This window comes from Nematostella vectensis, chromosome 1 (assembly GCF_932526225.1).
Source record: "Nematostella vectensis chromosome 1, jaNemVect1.1, whole genome shotgun sequence".
NCBI classification, from domain to species: Eukaryota; Metazoa; Cnidaria; class Anthozoa; order Actiniaria; family Edwardsiidae; genus Nematostella; species Nematostella vectensis.
Window position 1 is genome coordinate 7,998,720 of NC_064034.1, and position 19,716 is coordinate 8,018,435.

Sequence of the window (19,716 nt, forward strand, 5' to 3'; positions counted from 1 at the left end):
AAACGGTGTGTGTGTTCGCGTAGTTCAAACCAATTGCTCATAATCATTCTATTTCTAGGGCAAAGTAGTACTAATTTCATGGTTTTTAAATTATGCTTTATTTTCATTCTTTTACAGTCATTCATTTACATCTGTGTACGGTGCTGGTTCGCGTGATGCACTGTGAAGTGGATATCTCCATCCTTTCTATAAAAATAATAACAATCATTAAAATACATGCTTGCTAAAACGTGCGAGAGTTTAAGGATTTATTGTGTAGTTCCAGAAAATATCCATACCCCCCCCCCCCCCCCTCCCCATTGAGAGGATTGGAAATTCCGGGGGGTGGGGGTTCAAACGCCCAGGAATTTCCAGAGGGGAGAGGGGTGATAAAATGCCCTTTTCCCTTAACAGTCACTGTATTTATTTTTTTCTTTTTCCCAACGGCTTGGAAATGCCAGAGGGGTGGGGGGTCATACCTCCGACCCCCTCAATGGGGGGGGGGGGGGGGTATAGATATTTTCTGGGACTTCACATTTTAGTTTATTTCCCAGCTCCAAGTAAACAGGTCTATTTGTTTATACATTCAAAAGCCTAAAGAAATATAATATACGGGGGCGGATCTAGACCATTGCAAATGTAGCAAATGCAACAGTAAGATTTGAGGGAGTTGATTTATTTTTCGTCACAGCTTATATGTTTTCTTTTAGGATCTTTATTCTCTTACTACTTTCCTGATTCCACATGCATGATTCCCAGGCTTGACATACTAAATGACTATGTAAATTTGCTCTACAAATCATTTTGTAAACTTTTACAGTGGTCAGGTTTTGATAAATGACGGACAAAAGAGTAACGTTTACGATATCAAGCTTTCAAGTGTTTTTAAGCCTGTTCACCTGATTACAGTTCTTACCTTAACGAGTGCATATTCCGCACGTCTTCCTGCAATATTCCCGAGTTCCCTGATCAACGGAACACGAGTCGCCACTGCAGTCATCCAAATCGTCCATACATGCTGGAGATCAAGAGTATGCAAGAGCCGTTTAATTTTCAATCCTTCTGGTTAGATATTTCACTTTTTTGCGATAATGCGACAATTTGCCCTACCCCTGAAGGTATGGCCCTTCCACGATATGTGCTGTTGTATATTAGTCCATCAATTCCATCCCCCAACCAGGTAAAAATATAATCAAGCCTCCTTTCACTTCCCATTTATCACCTCCCCATGCATTTTTCTCTCCTTCAAAAACTACACTTACGCGGTGGGGGCGGTGGAGGCGCTGGGGGCATAGTACCACCAAGAGCTGCAATAAGACATCACTTTGGTTACAAAACAGAAATAGAATGGTCATAGTATAGGGAGTGTAATATGACGCTATGATACGTTCTGTGCGTATAATACAGGATATATGCACAACAAATACAGATCTACCTGTTTTACATACAACAACAAAAAGGCATTTTACTCTCAACAGGATTTACCGTGCGTGTTGCGACAAACGTGCATTTTTACTCTTTTTAATAACGAGCTTTCCTCGGCCAATCATAGCATGTGTTTTGCTAGCGTTTCACAGCCCCTTACTTACGTCCATAAAGACTCTGAACTCCCTTGATGTCGTCTGAATGAAGGGCGATTTTTGGGTCATACCCAGTGTAGTACGGGTACATGATGGCTCCCTGCACATCAGAGTGATCCAGACCCAGGTTGTGACCAAACTCGTGGACCGCCACCCACAGAAGGTTTATGCCGTCGTATGAGTTGTGCGTGAACGTTTCGTCCTCGTCAAAGTGAGCGTCAGCGCCTGCGAGGGAAGCGTGGGCCAGAGTTCCACCTTCACCATCAAAGGGATCTGTGCAATTTGGCTCGCGCGCTGTACCCTTGTGATTCCTAGAGCCAAAACTAAATGAAAAGAAACAATTTCAGTCAAGGTTATTTAGACACTGTCCGCATGTATTCGTTTTTCGTTTGAAAACGTAACATTTTTGTTACGGATACGGGAATTGTGTACACGTCCTCGAAAGCGGTATCTTAAAATCGCAACAATTCAAAAACCATATACAGTGTGGAACAATTTTTAAGCAACAATACCTTTCGAAAACGGAACAAAAACCTGGCGAAAACCAAACCTTTCGAAAACGGAACAAAAACCTGGCAAAAACCAAACCTTTCGGAAAAGCTGACGTGAATCCAGCGTGCGAAGTGTAAACAAGAAAATAGCTAAACCGACGCATGGTGAGCGCATGCGCTGTAGACCTTGATATCGTTTTCCTCGTATCTGCATTAGGAACCCGACGGCAACGTGGACCATAACGGCAGAAAACAATATAATTTGATTCAGAATTCAATAGCAGCACGTAAAAATGCGTTCTGTCTGATACATCTCAGCCGTTTGCCATCAAACCACGACGTGAAAACTCCAACCTTTACGGTCAACTGAGGACGCAGACGTTTGCACTGTAAATCCTCTAGACCACGTTCGCTACTGTAGAAATAATGTCCATAGTTTATTTTTATCTGTCTCTGACCAAATTGTTTTGCCTATTCCATTGCAATTAAATAATTGATCTCCAAGCGTTGTCCTAGCCCGTCTTCGTCGACGGGCCGTTTCGAAATGATTACTCTTCGTGTGAATGCGAATATTTTGAGAACAGATACGCCAATCACAAAACAAAAATAAAACAAACCCATAATTATTGTCATAACACTTAAAGCCATCACCACTGCCAATCATATACGCAAGTAATATCATCACTCCATATTATCAAAATCTCATTATAATAAGTATGACATCCTACATCATTGTTTCCATCACAATGCATTCATTGTTATCTCACCATTTCAACTATATCATTATAATTTTTATCATCATCATCATCATACCATAATGATCACCACAAACCTTTCCGTCACCATCACCATGCTATACCATGCATAATAATACCTTATAAGAAGATTCGCGTCGTTTAGAATTCTGGTTTGGGAAAATGTAAGAGAAGACACTTTCGCCCAGTGTTGGAAGGCGGTTGCGAAAATTTGGTCTTGTAGATCTGCCGAGAGGTCAGCGCCGTGTTGCACGTAATATTTCAGGTTATTCTGGCTATGGCGATTTGCTATGTTTGTGGAATATCTGCGTGAATGGTATAATAATGATTATTAATGTGAGTCAAGCTCCCCGAAAGCCCTTCTAAGGACTTCATAGACCTTTCGGGCAGGGTACCTCTTTATTCTGTTAACCCGACTTGCGTGAGGCAAGTTCGTAGTTTTAATAAAACCCTATGCAAAATGGGTTTATTTTAATAGCGCATTGAGTGCGCTTGATTCAAGATCCTAAAAAACAATGTTCAATTCCTTTTCTGATAACAAAAAAAAGCAGGTATTTATAAAATAAATGATCGATGAAATCAAAACAAAAATGACAGGCAAGTCGGATCAGTGAAATATTAAGTGTATGGAACGAACGTTGTATGTTTTAGGATAGAAATGGAAAAGCTAAATATTCTGCGAAATACACTATTTCTAAAGACCTGAGTCTCAAAACGCACTAGCTTTTACTATTTCCCCAAACCGAGTAATAAGTTTTTCCCCCGTTTGTGAATGACCTACCTACGCGCGCGGTTGCTTTTTCCTTGTGACTTGTCTGGCATGCCACATCGCGGAGTATGCATCAAACGAAATGTCGCCGCGTCCACTACACCTGTCTGAGGGATATGGGCAAAGCGCTGCATTTGCTTGATTGCCGAGGTGAAGTCATGGTTTCCACCGCGTTCGTAGCTTGGCGCTAAGTAGCGATACTTGTTGAGGTATTTCTGTTAACCAAAAGGTTCGGGCCTTTTAAGAATTTAGTGTTGATAAAGAGTATAGAATATTATTATGTAGAATTTCCTCGAGTATTTGCATTGTGCAATGAAAAAAACTATAATAACTACAAAAAAAAACTCGTTGCATTCATTGAATTTCTATTGTTCTCATAGCTCGTGAAATGGTGCCAATACCAATACCAGTGTTATAAATAGAGTGCATTTTAACATTTTGTGTTACGCAAAAGAATGTGTCGTAAAAGAATATGACTAGTGCAGAGCCTGTGCATTTAGGAAATTTTACTAAGTGCATGTGTTGGGAGTAGGTCAAAATTGACTTTTCTTTTTAACATGTACATGTGTGAAGAATATGTGACAGTAAACTCTTCTTATTAAAAAAAAAACAAGAGTTTCTAGAAAGATAATCCACGACTCACCCTTGCCATCGAGTTGACGTCAAGACCGGCCGAGACGGCCTGGAACGAGAGTAACGCCACAAACACTAAAGCGAACTTCATATCTCTGTCAGTATTAACTCAGTATAAACTTTTTCTATTAGAGACTCAACTGAGTGTAACTCTTATGGATCGACCGCTCCCTTTTATACAAGATGTACAGTGCGGTGTATTTAGTTAGCTAATCATTAGCTAAGCTTACCTTAAGTTCGAGTTAAACCACATTTGAATGTATCTAAGCTTCCGTATGGCTCGACATGGCTTTTGCCTTTTCACGGAAACGCAGATGTAAAAATAGTAATTCCGCTATGAGCCTGACTTGAGACTAAAATAAAGCTGCACCTGGTTTAGACAAAAGGACTTTTGTATTCGGTAAAAACAAACAACTAACAAACAAAACAAACAAGCAATCTGCGATTAATGGTGTATTTGTTTTTTTTTTTGTTTTGAGTCCAAAACAAAAATAATTGAGCTCAGATAAAATAGCTTTGATAAACCGTTAACCATTTACCGTTTTCAAGTCCTTCTTTTGAAAGTGATAAGGCGATATGTTATTTTATATGAGGATACTTTATATAAATGATATTTATACAAAGAATCTTACAACCAACAAATGATTTATATCTTAAGGCAAACATCATTAGGAGTTTGGATATAAGGTAAATACTCTTTTGATTCCCACATCTCTTTTAATTACCCTTTCCTAAAAAAAACCCACCCCGCCTACCCCTTCTAAAGCCTAAATTTAAAAAAAAAGCTTCCTCTATTTTACTCCCTTTTCACCTTCTTAAATACACAATTATAAAACACACAATTAATTAAATACAAAATTATACAATGTAGCACACGTTTTCTACATTTTTGCTTAAAGGAGATATTAAAAGTAAAATACAAAAAGTAAAAACAAAAAGCCTACGTAGCAAGCACAAAGGGCCGCTGGGAAAGAAGAGAGACGGAGACGAGGCGCGCGCGCCAAGAGAGGAAAAGACATTCACGCTCCACCCTTCTCTCCAGGTGCGCGGATTCTACCCCTCATCATCCCCCAGACCTTTGTGCTTGCTACGCAGGCTTAAAGTAACAGGACGCAAGATGTCATAGAGATAAACGTAATATTTATACAATTTATAGCATCTTAGACTTTTGAAAGGGCCACAAATACCTAGTGTCAAAAACGGGCAAAAGCGAGTCTCTACAAGGGCATACAATGAGCCCCCTTCCAGAAACACGTTAACGTCGTTCAATATATTCTGATGCCGAAAATATACATTTTAAAAGTTGCTGGGGAAAAATATTTGTTCCTTCTTCCCATGAGGGACAATTAATCGTTTAACCGATCGAGACTATTTTTCCCCAGCATCCGCTCCAGCACCTCCAAAAATTATCCGCACAAATACTTCCACTACACAAATTTGTCAGCAGAACCATTCGGGTCAAATATTTTCCCAGCAACCGAGGGGTCTAACATCTTTCCAGCCAGCGGGCTGCGGAACGGATATTTTGCAGAACAGATCCGTTTTGTGCCCTTGTTTCTTAGCTCCCCCTTTTTAGGACAAAAACAAATATACCTTTAGGGCTTTTTAGAGTTCTACAATATATATATATATATATATATATTTATTTTTTGTGCTCACAATCTTCAAAGCACCTAATCGCTTAATACTTGGAAATCCCCGCAAGCGGTCATGCTGCGCAAATACTGCAGGGTCATTAGATAGTCCATTAAACATGATCTGCTCGCAGGCGATTTTTACCCCTTTGATCTTTGATGTCAAGAAAGCGAGTTACCTAAAGTATAACGCAGGTTAGCACAGGCTTTGGGCGGGCACGCTGATACAAACAGTGTTATTTAAGTCCCATCATGAGCCTGGGCTACCTGTGGTGTGACTGTGAACACCACACGTATAAAGAGCGTGAGATGTCTAGGCCGGGTCTTTAGTAAACCCGTCGTTGTGTGATTCGTTTGTTCTCGTTCGTTGTGATTCGGTTCGCGCACTATCATCCGGAAAACGTACATTTTTATAGTGACTCTCACGACTTCGCCCGAGAAATCAGATAAACTTTTCATATTGAACAACTCTTTAAATCATCCTGGGATCCGCCACTGACCATTATCCTCCTCACAGCATAGGCTACTTTTTATTTTCTTCTTTGATTGAAAACAGTATGCAGTCTTTGCGGTAAGCTGAAAATTCTACGCAGAAGCACAAAGGGCACGTTACTATTTTTAGTTAAGGTCAAGATTGCCAAACACAAGACGTTAGCCATAGATAGAACATCTCAAGTACAATCTGCTAAATCGATAAAGGTTTTTGAACGACGTTTTATATAATATTTTCAAGGATTTCATTAAAGGATCAAAAGTCCCACAGCACATGGTAATACTTAAGGTAATACTTTGTTCTATTAGGTGCACGCGTATATGGCTTTTGTGTGGTATTTATCAGTCTTAGCGATAAAATACGGTTAAAGATGGGGTTTACCCTATAATAGAAAGATGGGTCGCCCCTTAAATAGAAAACGTGTCATTGGGGCTATGTCCTGTATTGTATTGTGTCAGTTTTGGGAAATAAATAAAAAAAGATTAAAAGGAATTCACAATATGTTTTTAGTGATGCAGGATTTTGCTTTTTTGTGATCTGCAAAATCGCAAGGGACCGTAAAGGACTATGGGGTGGGGGGCCGCACATGCTCCCACAGACCCCTCCCCTGGCGAGGCCAGTGTCTGCATTGTTTAATTACGCTACTTCTAATCTTCCCATCAGTGAAGCCATTTACTGCATCCCACAGGGTGGTCTTGTTTAGATTACTTTGCGAACGGTCACAGCAGTTGAAGCGAGTTGTTCTTTTGGCCCAACTCCGATAAGCATAGAAGTCCACCATAAAAATCCTTCCTCGATTGATCATTTTCAAGGTTTAACATCACAATCCTGCTTTCTTTTCAGGGGCGGATACAGGGGGTGGATTGGGTGGATATCCACCCCCCTTTTTTTAGTAAAATAAATCGAAAAATCACTTTGTTTGAAGAAAATAAATGTCTGAGGGATGGGAGGTACGGTCCATTCTCCATCGCCAGCTTGAGTTTGCTGACGCGACAAATCCAATTCAGCGTGAAGAATTGTAAATATCTATGTAGCGACCTATCAAGAGTCACTGGATCAGTTATAGGCCGTCTAGCCGGCCATTATCCACCCCCCATTTTGAAATCCTGGATCCGCCCCTGCCTTTCCTGCTTTCATTGTTCTCTACACTCTTTTCTTGGGGTTGATCCATGCAGTTCATGCATAGTTGTTGTGAATCTGTATCTATTACTGGTCAGCCATATTTGATTATTGTTACCGGATTGTACGCAAAGGGGAATACGGTGCGTGTGTTTGCGACGTTCGAATCGATTGCCCCCCCCCCCCCCCCCCCATAGAGATAAACGAATAAACAAATGCTCAAAATCATTCTATTACTAGGTTTCCAATTAATACTACTATTGTATGGTTTTCAAATGATTTTTTATTTTCATTCTTTTACAGTCGTCATTCATTTACATCTGTTTACGGTCCTGGTTCGCGTTGATGCACTGTGAAGTGAATATCTCCATCCTTGCTATAAAGATAATAACAATCCATTAAAATATGTGCTTGCTAAAACGTGTTAGAATATGAGGATTTATTGTGTAGTTCCAGAAAATATCCATACCCCCCCCCCCCCCCCCCCCATTGAGGGGATTAGAAATCCGGGTGGTTGTTCAAACGCCCATGAATTTCCAGAGGGGAGGGGGGGATGCCCTTTTTCCTTAACAGTGACTGTATTTATTTTTTCCCAGGGGGTTAGAAATTCCATATGAAGAAAACGTTTATATAGAACGTAAATAATTATATAGCTCTGTATCCAGATGCATGATTCCCAGGCTTGACATACTTAATGGCTATGTGAATTTTGTACATTTTCATAGTGGTCAGGTTTTTATGAATGACTGACAAAAGAGTAACGGAAAGTTTACGATACCGAACTTTCAAGTGTTTTTCAGCCTGTTCACCTGATGATAATTCTCACCTTAGGCAGTGCATACTCCGCACGTTCTCCTGCAAAATTTCCGCATTTCACTAGAACTGGAACATGCGTCACCAGTGCACCAGTCCGCAGGTACATCGTCCATACATGCTGGAGATCAAGTGTATGCAAGAAGGGTTTAATTTTCAATCCTTCTGGATAGATACTTCACTTTTTTGCAATTAATACGACAACTTGCCCTACCCCTGAAGGTATGGCCCTTCCACGATATGTGTTATTGTATATTAGTCCATCAATTCCATCCCCCAACCAGGTAAAAAATAGAATCAAACCTCCTTTCACTTCCCATTTATCACCTCCCCATGCATTTTTCTCTCCCTCAAAAACTACACTTACGCGGTGGGGGCGTAGGGGGCGTTGGGGGCATAGTACCGCCAAGAGCTGCAATAAGACAAACATCACTTTGGTTACAAAACAAAAATAGAATGGTCATAGTATAGAGAGTGTTACATGACGCTATGATACGTTCTGTGCGTATAATACAGGACAGACGCACAACAAATACAGATCTAACTGTTTTACATACAACAACAAAAAGGGATTTTACTCTCAACAGAATTTACCGTGCGTGGTGCGACAAACCTGCATTTTTACTCTTTTTAATAACGAGCTTTCCTCGGCCAATCATAGCATGTGTTTTGCTAGCGTTTCACAGCCCCTTACTTACGTCCATAAAGACTCTGAACTCCCTTGATGTCGTCTGAATGAAGGGCGATTTTTGGGTCATACCCAGTGTAGTACGGGTACATGATGGCTCCCTGCACATCAGAGTGATCCAGACCCAGGTTGTGACCAAACTCGTGGACCGCCACCCACAGGAGGTTTACGCCGTCGTATGAGTTGTGCGTGAACGTTTCGTCCTCGTCAAAGTGAGCCATAGCGCCTGCGAGGGTAGCGTGGGCCAGAGTTCCACCTTCACCATCAAAGGGATCTGTGCAATTTGGCTCGCGCGCTGTACCCGTGTGATTCCTAGAGCCAAAACTAAATGAAAAGAAACAATTTCAGTCAAGGTTATTTAGACACTGTCCGCATGTATGCGTTTTTCGTTTGAAAACGTAACATTTTTGTTACGGATACGGGAATTGTGTACACGTCCTCAAAAGCGGTATCTTAAAATCGCAACAATTCAAAAACCATATACAGCGTGGAACAATTTCTAAGCAACAATACCTTTCGAAAACGGAACAAAAACCTGGCGAAAACCAAACCTTCCGAAAACGGAACAAAAACCTGGCAAAAACCAAACTTTTCGGAAAAGCTGACGTGAATCCAGCGTGCAAAGTGTAAACAAGAAAATAGCTAAACCGGCGCATGGCGAGCGCATGCGCTGTAGACCTTGATACCGTTTTCTTCGTATCTGCATTAGGAACCCGACGGCAACGTGGACGATGACGGCAGAAAACAATATAATTTGATTCAGAATTCAATGGCAGCACGTGAAAATGCGTTCTGTCTGATACATCTCAGCCGTTTGCCATCAAACCACGACGTGAAAACTCCAACTTTTACGGTCAATTGAGGACGCGGACGTTTGCACTGTAAATCCTCTAGACCACGTTCGCTACTGTAAAAATAATGTCCATAGTTTATTTTTATCTTTCTCTGACCAAATTGTTTTGCCTATTCCATTGCAATTAATAATTGATCTCCAAGCGTTGTCCTAGCCCGTCTTCGTCGACGGGCCGTTTCGAAATGATTACTCTTCGTGTGAATGCGAATATTTTGAGAACAGATACGCCAATCACAAGACAAAAATAAAACAACCCCATTATTAATGTCATAACACTTAAAGCCATCACCACTGCCAATCATATAGAGCAAGTAATATCATCACTCCATATTATCGAAATGTTATGATGATTAGTATGACATCATCACAATGCATTCATTGTTATCTCACCATTTAATCATATAATTTTTATCATCACCATCATACCATCATGATCACCACAAACCTTTCCGTCACCATCACCATGCTATACCATGCATAATAATACCTTATAAGAAGATTCGCGTCGTTTAGAATTCTGGTTTGGGAAAATGTAAGAGAAGACACACTCGCCCAGTGTTGGAAGGCGGTTGCGAAAATTTGGTCTTGTAGATCTGCCGAGAGGTCAGCGCCGTGTTGCACGTAATATTTCAGGTTATTCTGGCTATGGCGATCTGCTATGTTTGTGGAATATCTGCGTGAATGGTATAATAATGATTATTAATGTGAGTCAAGCTCCCCGAAAGCCCTTCTAAGGACTTCATAGACCTTTCGGGCAGGGTTTTTCTTTATTCTGTTAACCCGACTTGCGTGAGGCAAGTTCGTAGTTTTAATAAAACCCTATGCAAAATGGGTTTATTTTAATAGCGCATTGAGTGCGCTTGATTCAAGATCCTAAAAAACAATGTTCAATTCCTTTTCTGATAACAAAAAAAAGCAGGTATTTATAAGATAAATGATCGATTAAATCAAAACAAAAATGACAGGCAAGTCGGATCAGTGAAGTGTTAAGTGTATGGAACGAACGTTGTATGTTTTAGGATAGAAATGGAAAAGCTAAATATTCTGCGAAATACACTATTTCTAAAGACCTGAGTCTCAAAACGCACTAGCTTTTACTATCTCCCCAAACCGAGTAATAAGTTTTTCCCCCGTTTGTGAATGACCTACCTACGCGCGCGGTTGCTTTTTCTTTGTGACTTGTCTGGCATGCCACATCGCGGAGTATGCATCAAACGAAATGTCGCCGCGTCCACTACACCTGTCTGAGGGATATGGGCAAAGCGCTGCATTTGCTTGATTGCCGAGGTGAAGTCATGGTTTCCACCGCGTTCGTAGCTTGGCGCTAAGTAGCGATACTTGTTGAGGTATTTCTGTTAACCAAAAGGTTCGGGCCTTTTAAGAATTTAGTGTTGATAAAGAGTATAGAATATTATTATGTAGAATTTCCTCGAGTATTTGCATTGTGCAATGAAAAAAACTATAATAACTACAAAAAAAACCTCGTAGCATTCATTGAATTTCTATTGTTCTCATAGCTCGTGAAATGGTGCCAATACCAATACCAGTGTTATAAATAGAGTGCATTTTAACATTTTGTGTTACGCAAAAGAATGTGTCGTAAAAGAATATGACTAGTGCAGAGCCTGTGCATTTAGGAAATTTTACTAAGTGCATGTGTTGGGAGTAGGTCAAAATTGACTTTTCTTTTTAACATGTACATGTGTGAAGAATATGTGACAGTAAACTCTTCTTATTAAAAAAAAAAACAAGAGTTTCTAGAAAGATAATCCACGACTCACCTTTGCCATCGAGTTGACGTCAAGACCGGCCGAGACGGCCTGGAACGAGAGTAACGCCACAAACACTAAAGTGAACTTCATATCTCTGTCAGTATTAACTCAGTATAAACTTTTTCTATTAGAGACTCAACTGAGTGTAACTCTTATGGATCGACCGCTCCCTTTTATACAAGATGTACAGTGCGGTGTATTTAGTTAGCTAATCATTAGCTAAGCTTACCTTAAGTTCGAGTTAAACCACATTTGAATGTATATAAGCTTCCGTATGGCTCGACATGGCTTTTGCCTTTTCACGGAAACGCAGATGTAAAAATAGTAATTCCGCTATGAGCCTGACTTGAGACTAAAATAAAGCTGCACCTGGTTTAGACAAAAGGACTTTTGTATTCGGTTAAAACAAACAACTAACAAACAAAACAAACAAGCAATCTGCGATTAATGGTGTATTCGTTTTTTTTTTGTTTTGAGTCCAAAACAAAAATAATTGAGCTCAGATAAAATAGCTTTGATAAACCGTTAACCATTTACCGTTTTCAAGTCCTTCTTTTGAAAGTGATAAGGCGATATGTTATTTTTTTATGAGGATACTTTATATAAATGATATTTATACAAAGAATCTTACAACCAACAAATGATTTATATCTTAAGGCAAACATCATTAGGAGTTTGGATATAAGGTAAATACTCTTTTGATTCCCACATCTCTTTTAATTACCCTTTCCTAAAAAAACCCACCCCGCCTACCCCTTCTAAAGCCTAAATTTTAAAAAAAAAAGCTTCCTCTATTTTACTCCCTTTTCACCTTCTTAAATACACAATTATAAAACACACAATTAATTAAATACAAAATTATACAATGTAGCACACGTTTTCTACATTTTTGCTTAAAGGAGATATTAAAAGTAAAATACGCAGGCTTAAAGTAACAGGACGCAAGATGTCATAGAGATAAACGTAATATTTATACAATTGATAGCATCTTAGACTTTTGAAAGGGCCACAAATACCTAGTGTCAAAAACGGGCAAAAGCGAGTCTCTACAAGGGCATATAACGAGCCCCCTTCCCGAAACACGTTAACGTCGTTCAATATATTCTGATGCCGAAAATATACATTTTAAAAGTTGCTGGGAAAAAATATTTGTTCCTTCTTCCCATGAGGGACAATTAATCGTTTAACCGATCGAGACTATTTTTCCCCAGCATCCGCTCCAGCACCTCCAAAAATTATCCGCACAAATACTTCCACTAAACAAATTTGTCAGCAGAACCATTCGGGTCAAATATTTTCCCAGCAACCGAGGGGTCTAACATCTTTCCAGCCAGCGGGCTGCGGAACGGATATTTTGCAGAACAGATCCGTTTTGTGCCCTTGTTTCTTAGCTCCCCCTTTTTAAGACAAAAACAAATATACCTTTAGGGCTTTTTAGAGTTCTACAATATATATATATTTTTATTTTTTGTGCTCACAATCTTCCAAGCACCTAATCGCTTAATACTTGGAAATCCCCGCAAGTGGTCATGCTGCGCAAATAATGCAGGGTCATTAGATAGTCCATTAAACATGATCTGCTCGCAGGCGATTTTTACCCCTTTGATCTTTGATTTTAAGAAAGCGAGTTACCTAAAGTATAACGCAGGTTAGCACAGGCTTTGGGCGGGCACGCTGATACAAACATTGTTATTTAAGTCCAATCATGAGCCTGGGCTACCTGTGGTGTGACTGTGAACACCACACGTATAAAGAGCGTGAAATATCTAGGCCGGGTCTTTGGTAAACCCGTCGTTGTGTGGTTCGTTTGTTCTCGTTCGTTGTGATTCGGTTCGCGCAATATCATCCGGGAAACGTACATTTTTATAGTGACTCTCACGACTTCGCCCGAGAAATCAGATAAACTTTTCATATTGAACAACTCTTTAAATCATCCTGGGATCCGCCACTGACCATTATCCTCCTCACAGCATAGGCTACTGTTTATTTTCTTCTTTGATTGAAAACAGTTTGCAGTCTTTGCGGTAAGCTGAAAATTCTACGCAGAAGCAAAAAGGGCACGTTACTATTTTGAGTTAAAGTCAAGATTGCCAAACACCAGACGTTAGCCATAGATAGAACATCTCAAGTACAATCTGCTAAATCGATAAAGGTTTTTGAACGACGTTTTATATAATACTTTCAAGGATTTCATTAAAGGATCAAAAGTGCCACAGCACATGGTAATACTTAAGGTAATACTTTGTTCTATTAGGTGCACGCGTATATGGCTTCTTTGTGGTATTTATCAGTCTTAGCGATAAAATACGGTTAAAAGATGGGGTTTACCCTATAATAGATTTGCTTTTTTGTGATCTGCAAAATCGCAAGGGACCGTAAAGGACTATGGGGCGGGGGGCCGCACATGCTCCCACAGGCTCCTCCCTTGGCGAGGCCAGTGTCTGCATTGTTTAATTACGCTACTTCTAATCTTCCCATCAGTGAAGCCATTTACTGCATCCCACAGGGTGGTCTTGTTTAGATTACTTTGCGAACGGTCACAGCAGTTGAAGCGAGTTGTTCTTTTGGCCCAACTCCGATAAGCATAGAAGTCCACCATGAAAATCCTTCCTCGATTGATCATTTTCAAGTTTTAACATCACAATCCTGCTTTCTTTTCAGGGGCGGATACAGGGGGTGGATTGGGTGGATATCCACCCCCCTTTTTTAGTAAAATAAATCGAAAAATCACTTTGTTTGAAGAAAATAAATGTCTGAGGGATGGGAGGTACGGTCCATTCTCCATCGCCAGCTTGAGTTTGCTGACGCGACAAATCCAATTCAGCGTGAAGAATTGTAAATATCTATGTAGCGACCTATCAAGAGTCACTGGATCAGTTATAGGCCGTCTAGCCGGCCATTATCCACCCCCCATTTTGAAATCCTGGATCCGCCCCTGCCTTTCCTGCTTTCATTGTTCTCTACAATTTTTTCTTGGGGTTGATCCATGCAGTTCATGCATAGTTGTTGTGAATCTATATCTATTACTGGTCCGCCATATTGGATTATTGTTATCGGATTGTACGCAAAGGGGAAAACGGTGCGTGTGTTTGCGACGTTCAAATCGATTGCCCCCCCCCCCCCCCCCCTCCATAGAGATAAATGAATAAACAAATGCTCAAAATCATTCTATTACTAGGTTTCCAATTACTACTACTATTGTATGGTTTTCAAATGATTTTTTATTTTCATTCTTTTACAGTCTTTTACCCCCCCCCCCCCATTGAGGGGATTAGAAATCCGGGGGGTGGTTCAAACGCCCATGAATTTCCAGAGGGGAGGGGGGGGAAATGCCCTTATTCCTTAACAGTCACTGTATTTATTCTCTCTCTAGGGGGCTGGAAATTCCATATGAAGAAAACGTTTATATAGATCGTATATAATTATATAGCTCTGATTCCAGATGCATGATTCCCAGGCTTGACATACTTAATGGCTATGTGAATTTGCTCTAACTCATTTTGTACATTTTTATAGTGGTCAGGGTTTTATGAATGACTGACAAAAGAGTAACGGAAAGTTTACGATACCGAACTTTCAAGTGTTTTTCAGCCTGTTCACCTGATGATAATTCTCACCTTAGGCAGTGCATACTCCGCACGTCCTCCTGCAAACTTTCCGCATTTCACTAGAACTGGAACATGCGTCACCAGTGCACCATTCCGCAGGTACATCGTCCACACATGCTGGAGATCAAGTGTATGCAAGAAGGGTTTAATTTTCAATCCTTCTGGATAGATACTTCACTTTTTTGCAATAATACGACAACTTGCCCTATCCCTGAAGGTATGGCCCTTCCACGATATGTGTTATTGTATATTAGTCCATCAATTCCATCCCCCAACCAGGTAAAAAATATAATCAAACCTCCTTTCACTTCCCATTTATCACCTCCCCATGCATTTTTCTCTCCCTCAAAAACTACACTTACGCGGTGGGGGCGTAGGGGGCGTTGGGGGCATAGTACCGCCAAGAGCTGCAATAAGACAAACATCACTTTGGTTACAAAACAAAAATAGAATGGTCATAGTATAGAGAGTGTTACATGACGCTATGATACGTTCTGTGCGTATAATACAGGACAGACGCACAACAAATACAGATCTACCTGTTTTACATACAACAACAAAAAGGGATTTTACTCTCAACAGAATTTACCGTGCGTGGTGCGACAAACGTGCATTTTTACTCTTTTTAATAACGAGCTTTCCTCGGCCAATCATAGCATGTGTTTTGCTAGCGTTTCACAGCCCCTTACTTACGTCCATAAAGACTCTGAACTCCCTTGATGTCGTCTGAATGAAGAGCGATTTTTGGGTCATACCCAGTGTAGTACGGGTACATGATGGCTCCCTGCACATCAGAGTGATCCAGACCCAGGTTGTGACCAAACTCGTGGACCGCCACCCACAGGAGGTTTACGCCGTCGTATGAGTTGTGGGTGAACGTTTCGTCCTCGTCAAAGTGAGCCATAGCGCCTGCGAGGGCAGCGTGGGCCAGAGTTCCACCTTCACCATCAAAGGGATATGTGCAATTTGGCTCGCGCGCTGTACCCGTGTGATTCCTAGAGCCAAAACTAAATGAAAAGAAACAATTTCAGTCAAGGTTATTTAGACACTGTCCGCATGTATGCGTTTTTCGTTTGAAAACGTAACATTTTTGTTACGGATACGGGAATTGTGTACACGTCCTCAAAAGCGGTATCTTAAAATCGCAACAATTCAAAAACCATATACGGCGTGGAACAATTTCTAAGCAACAATACCTTTCGAAAACGGAACAAAAACCTGGCGAAAACCAAACCTTTCGAAAACGGAACAAAAACCTGGCAAAAACCAAACCTTTCGGAAAAGCTGACGTGAATCCAGCGTGCGAAGTGTAAACAAGAAAATAGCTAAACCGGCGCATGGTGAGCGCATGCGCTGTAGACCTTGATATCGTTTTCCTCGTATCTGCATTAGGAACCCGACGGCAACGTGGACGATGACGGCAGAAAACAATATAATTTGATTCAGAATTCAATGGCAGCACGTGAAAATGCGTTCTGTCTGATACATCTCAGCCGTTTGCCATCAAACCACGACGTGAAAACTCCAACTTTTACGGTCAATTGAGGACGCGGACGTTTGCACTGTAAATCCTCTAGACCACGTTCGCTACTGTAAAAATAATGTCCATAGTTTATTTTTATCTTTCTCTGACCAGATTGTTTTGCCTATTCCATTGCAATTAAATAATTGATCTCCAAGCGTTGTCCTAGCCCGTCTTCGTCGACGGGCCGTTTCGAAATGAGGACTCTTCGTGTGAATGCGAATATTTTGAGAACAGATACGCCAATCACAAAACAAAAATAAAACAACCCCATAATTAATGTCATAACACTTAAAGCCATCACCACTGCCAATCATATACGCAAGTAATATCATCACTCCATATTATCAAAATCTCATTATAATAAGTATGACATCCTACATCATTGTTTCCATCACAATGCATTCATTGTTATCTAACCATTTCAACTATATCATTATAATTTTTATCATCATCATTATCATAACATCATGATCACCACAAACCCTTTCGTCACCATCACCATTCTATACCATGCATAATAATACCTTATAAGAAGATTCGCGTCGTTTAGAATGCTGGTTTGGGAAAATGTAAGAGAAGACACTTTCGCCCAGTGTTGGAAGGCGGTTGCGAAAATTTGGTCTTGTAGATCTGCCGAGAGGTCAGCGCCGTATTGCACGTAATATTTCAGGTTATTCTGGCTATGGCGATCTGCTATGTTTGTGGAATATCTGCGTGAATGGTATAATAATGATTATTAATGTGAGTCAAGCTCCCTGAAAGCCCTTCTAAGGACTTCATGGACCTATCGAGCAGGGTACCTCTTTATTCTGTTAATCCTACTTGCGTGAGGCAAGTTCGTAGTTTTAATAAAACCCTATGCAAAATGGGTTTATTTTAATAGCGCATTGAGTGCGCTTGATTCAAGATCCTAAAAAACAATGTTCAATTCCTTTTCTGATAACAAAAAAAGCAGGTATTTATAAAATAAATGATCGATTAAATCAAAACAAAAATGACAGGCAAGTCGGATCAGTGAAGTATTAAGTGTATGGAACGAACGTTGTATGTTTTAGGATAGAAATGGAAAAGCTAAATATTCTGCGAAATACACTATTTCTAAAGACCTGAGTCTCAAAACGCACTAGCTTTTACTATTTCCCCAAACCGAGTGATAAGTTTTTCCCCCGTTTGTGAATGACCTACCTACGCGCGCGGTTGCTTTTTCCTTGTGACTTGTCTGGCATGCCACATCGCGGAGTATGCATCAAACGAAATGTCGCCGCGTCCACTACACCTGTCTGAGGGATATGGGCAAAGCGCTGCATTTGCTTGATTGCCGAGGTGAAGTCATGGTTTCCACCGCGTTCGTAGCTTGGCGCTAAGTAGCGATACTTGTTGAGGTATTTCTGTTAACCAAAAGGTTCGGGCCTTTTAAGAATTTAGTGTTGATAAAGAGTATAGAATATTATTATGTAGAATTTCCTCGAGTATTTGCATTGTGCAATGAAAAAAACTATAATAACTACAAAAAAAACCTCGTTGCATTCATTGAATTTATATTGTTCTCATAGCTCGTGAAATGGTGCCAATACCAATACCAGTGTTATAAATAGAGTGCATTTTAACATTTTGTGTTACGCAAAAGAATGTGTCGTAAAAGAATATGACTAGTGCAGAGCCTGTGCATTTAGGAAATTTTACTAAGTGCATGTGTTGGGAGTAGGTCAAAATTGACTTTTCTTTTTAACATGTACATGTGTGAAGAATATGTGACAGTAAACTCTTCTTATTAAAAAAAAAACAAGAGTTTCTAGAAAGATAATCCACGACTCACCCTTGCCATCGAGTTGACGTCAAGACCGGCCGAGACGGCCTGGAACGAGAGTAACGCCACAAACACTAAAGCGAACTTCATATCTCTGTCAGTATTAACTCAGTATAAACTTTTTCTATTAGAGACTCAACTGAGTGTAACTCTTATGGATCGACCGCTCCCTTTTATACAAGATGTACAGTGCGGTGTATTTAGTTAGCTAATCATTAGCTAAGCTTACCTTAAGTTCGAGTTAAACCACATTTGAATGTATCTAAGCTTCCGTATGGCTCGACATGGCTTTTGCCTTTTCACGGAAACGCAGATGTAAAAATAGTAATTCCGCTATGAGCCTGACTTGAGACTAAAATAAAGCTGCACCTGGTTTAGACAAAAGGACTTTTGTATTCGGTAAAAACAAACAACTAACAAACAAAACAAACAAGCAATCTGCGATTAATGGTGTATTCGTTTTTTTTTTTTTTTTTTTGAGTCCAAAACAAAAATAATTGAGCTCAGATAAAATAGCTTTGATAAACCGTTAACCATTTACCGTTTTCAAGTCCTTCTTTTGAAAGTGATAAGGCGATATGTTTTTTTTTATGAGGATACTTTATATAAATGATATTTATACAAAGAATCTTACAACCAACAAATGATTTATATCTTAAGGCAAACATCATTAGGAGTTTGGATATAAGGTAAATACTCTTTTGATTCCCACATCTCTTTTAATTACCCTTTCCTAAAAAAAACCCACCCCGCCTACCCCTTCTAAAGCCTAAATTTAAAAAAAAAAGCTTCCTCTATTTTACTCCCTTTTCACCTTCTTAAATACACAATTATAAAACACACAATTAATTAAATACAAAATTATACAATGTAGCACACGTTTTCTACATTTTTGCTTAAAGGAGATATTAAAAGTAAAATACAAAAAGTAAAAACAAAAAGCCTACGTAGCAAGCCCAAAGGGCCGCTGGGAAAGAAGAGAGACGGAGACGAGGCGAGCGCGCCAAGAGAGGAAAAGACATTCACGCTCCACCCTTCTCTCCAGGTGCGCGGATTCTACCCCTCATCATCCCCCAGCCCTTTGTGCTTGCTACGCAGGCTTAAAGTAACAGGACGCAAGATGTCATAGAGATAAACGTAATATTTATACAATTGATAGCATCTTAGACTTTTGAAAGGGCCACAAATACCTAGTGT

General features: G+C 40.1%; 3 protein-coding genes across 4 annotated transcripts; all 3 read right to left on the minus strand.

Moving 5' to 3' along the window:
* Positions 1 to 79: 79 nt before the first annotated feature.
* Positions 80 to 4,367, minus strand: LOC5520492 (hatching enzyme). The gene is made up of 7 exons (XM_032365520.2): positions 4,218 to 4,367; positions 3,587 to 3,789; positions 2,925 to 3,110; positions 1,569 to 1,882; positions 1,242 to 1,286; positions 896 to 997; positions 80 to 186 (listed from the first exon to the last, which is right to left on the minus strand). Exons 1-6 carry the CDS (start codon positions 4,296 to 4,298, stop codon positions 897 to 899), a joined length of 930 nt encoding a protein of 309 aa, XP_032221411.2. The 5' UTR covers positions 4,299 to 4,367; the 3' UTR covers positions 80 to 186; position 896.
* A 3,351-nt stretch (positions 4,368 to 7,718) lies between these two features.
* Positions 7,719 to 11,924, minus strand: LOC125565163 (hatching enzyme-like). Its single transcript, XM_048728376.1, has 7 exons — positions 11,589 to 11,924; positions 10,957 to 11,159; positions 10,295 to 10,480; positions 8,965 to 9,278; positions 8,634 to 8,678; positions 8,280 to 8,387; positions 7,719 to 7,829 (listed from the first exon to the last, which is right to left on the minus strand). Exons 1-6 carry the CDS (start codon positions 11,667 to 11,669, stop codon positions 8,281 to 8,283), a joined length of 936 nt encoding a protein of 311 aa, XP_048584333.1. The 5' UTR covers positions 11,670 to 11,924; the 3' UTR covers positions 7,719 to 7,829; position 8,280.
* Positions 7,719 to 18,681, minus strand: LOC5520493 (50 kDa hatching enzyme). 2 transcript variants are annotated; one of them, XM_048728374.1, is made up of 7 exons: positions 18,529 to 18,681; positions 17,898 to 18,100; positions 17,237 to 17,422; positions 15,881 to 16,194; positions 15,550 to 15,594; positions 15,197 to 15,304; positions 7,719 to 7,825 (listed from the first exon to the last, which is right to left on the minus strand). In XM_048728374.1, exons 1-6 carry the CDS (start codon positions 18,607 to 18,609, stop codon positions 15,198 to 15,200), a joined length of 936 nt encoding a protein of 311 aa, XP_048584331.1. In that variant the 5' UTR covers positions 18,610 to 18,681; the 3' UTR covers positions 7,719 to 7,825; position 15,197. The 2 variants fall into 2 exon arrangements, with proteins under 2 accessions (XP_048584331.1, XP_048584332.1); XM_048728375.1 differs by lacking the exon at positions 15,550 to 15,594.
* Between the last annotated feature and the right edge of the window lie 1,035 nt (positions 18,682 to 19,716).

Coding starts and splice junctions, on each gene's coding strand:
- LOC5520493 (XM_048728374.1), bottom strand. CDS start 18,609: ATGAAGTTCGCTTTAGTGTTTGTGGCGTTACTCTCGTTCCAGGCCGTC. Junction 18,101..18,528: donor ACGTCAACTCGATGGCAAGG/GTGAGTCGTGGA, acceptor TTTGGTTAACAG/AAATACCTCAACAAGTATCG. Junction 15,305..15,549: donor GCCCCCTACGCCCCCACCGC/GTAAGTGTAGTT, acceptor CTTGATCTCCAG/CATGTGTGGACGATGTACCT.
- LOC125565163 (XM_048728376.1), bottom strand. CDS start 11,669: ATGAAGTTCACTTTAGTGTTTGTGGCGTTACTCTCGTTCCAGGCCGTC. Junction 9,279..10,294: donor GACGCGAATCTTCTTATAAG/GTATTATTATGC, acceptor CTTTTCATTTAG/TTTTGGCTCTAGGAATCACA. Junction 8,388..8,633: donor GCCCCCTACGCCCCCACCGC/GTAAGTGTAGTT, acceptor CTTGATCTCCAG/CATGTATGGACGATGTACCT.
- LOC5520492 (XM_032365520.2), bottom strand. CDS start 4,298: ATGAAGTTCGCTTTAGTGTTTGTGGCGTTACTCTCGTTCCAGGCCGTC. Junction 1,287..1,568: donor AGTTCAGAGTCTTTATGGAC/GTAAGTAAGGGG, acceptor GTCTTATTGCAG/CTCTTGGTGGTACTATGCCC. Junction 998..1,241: donor GCCTCCACCGCCCCCACCGC/GTAAGTGTAGTT, acceptor CTTGATCTCCAG/CATGTATGGACGATTTGGAT.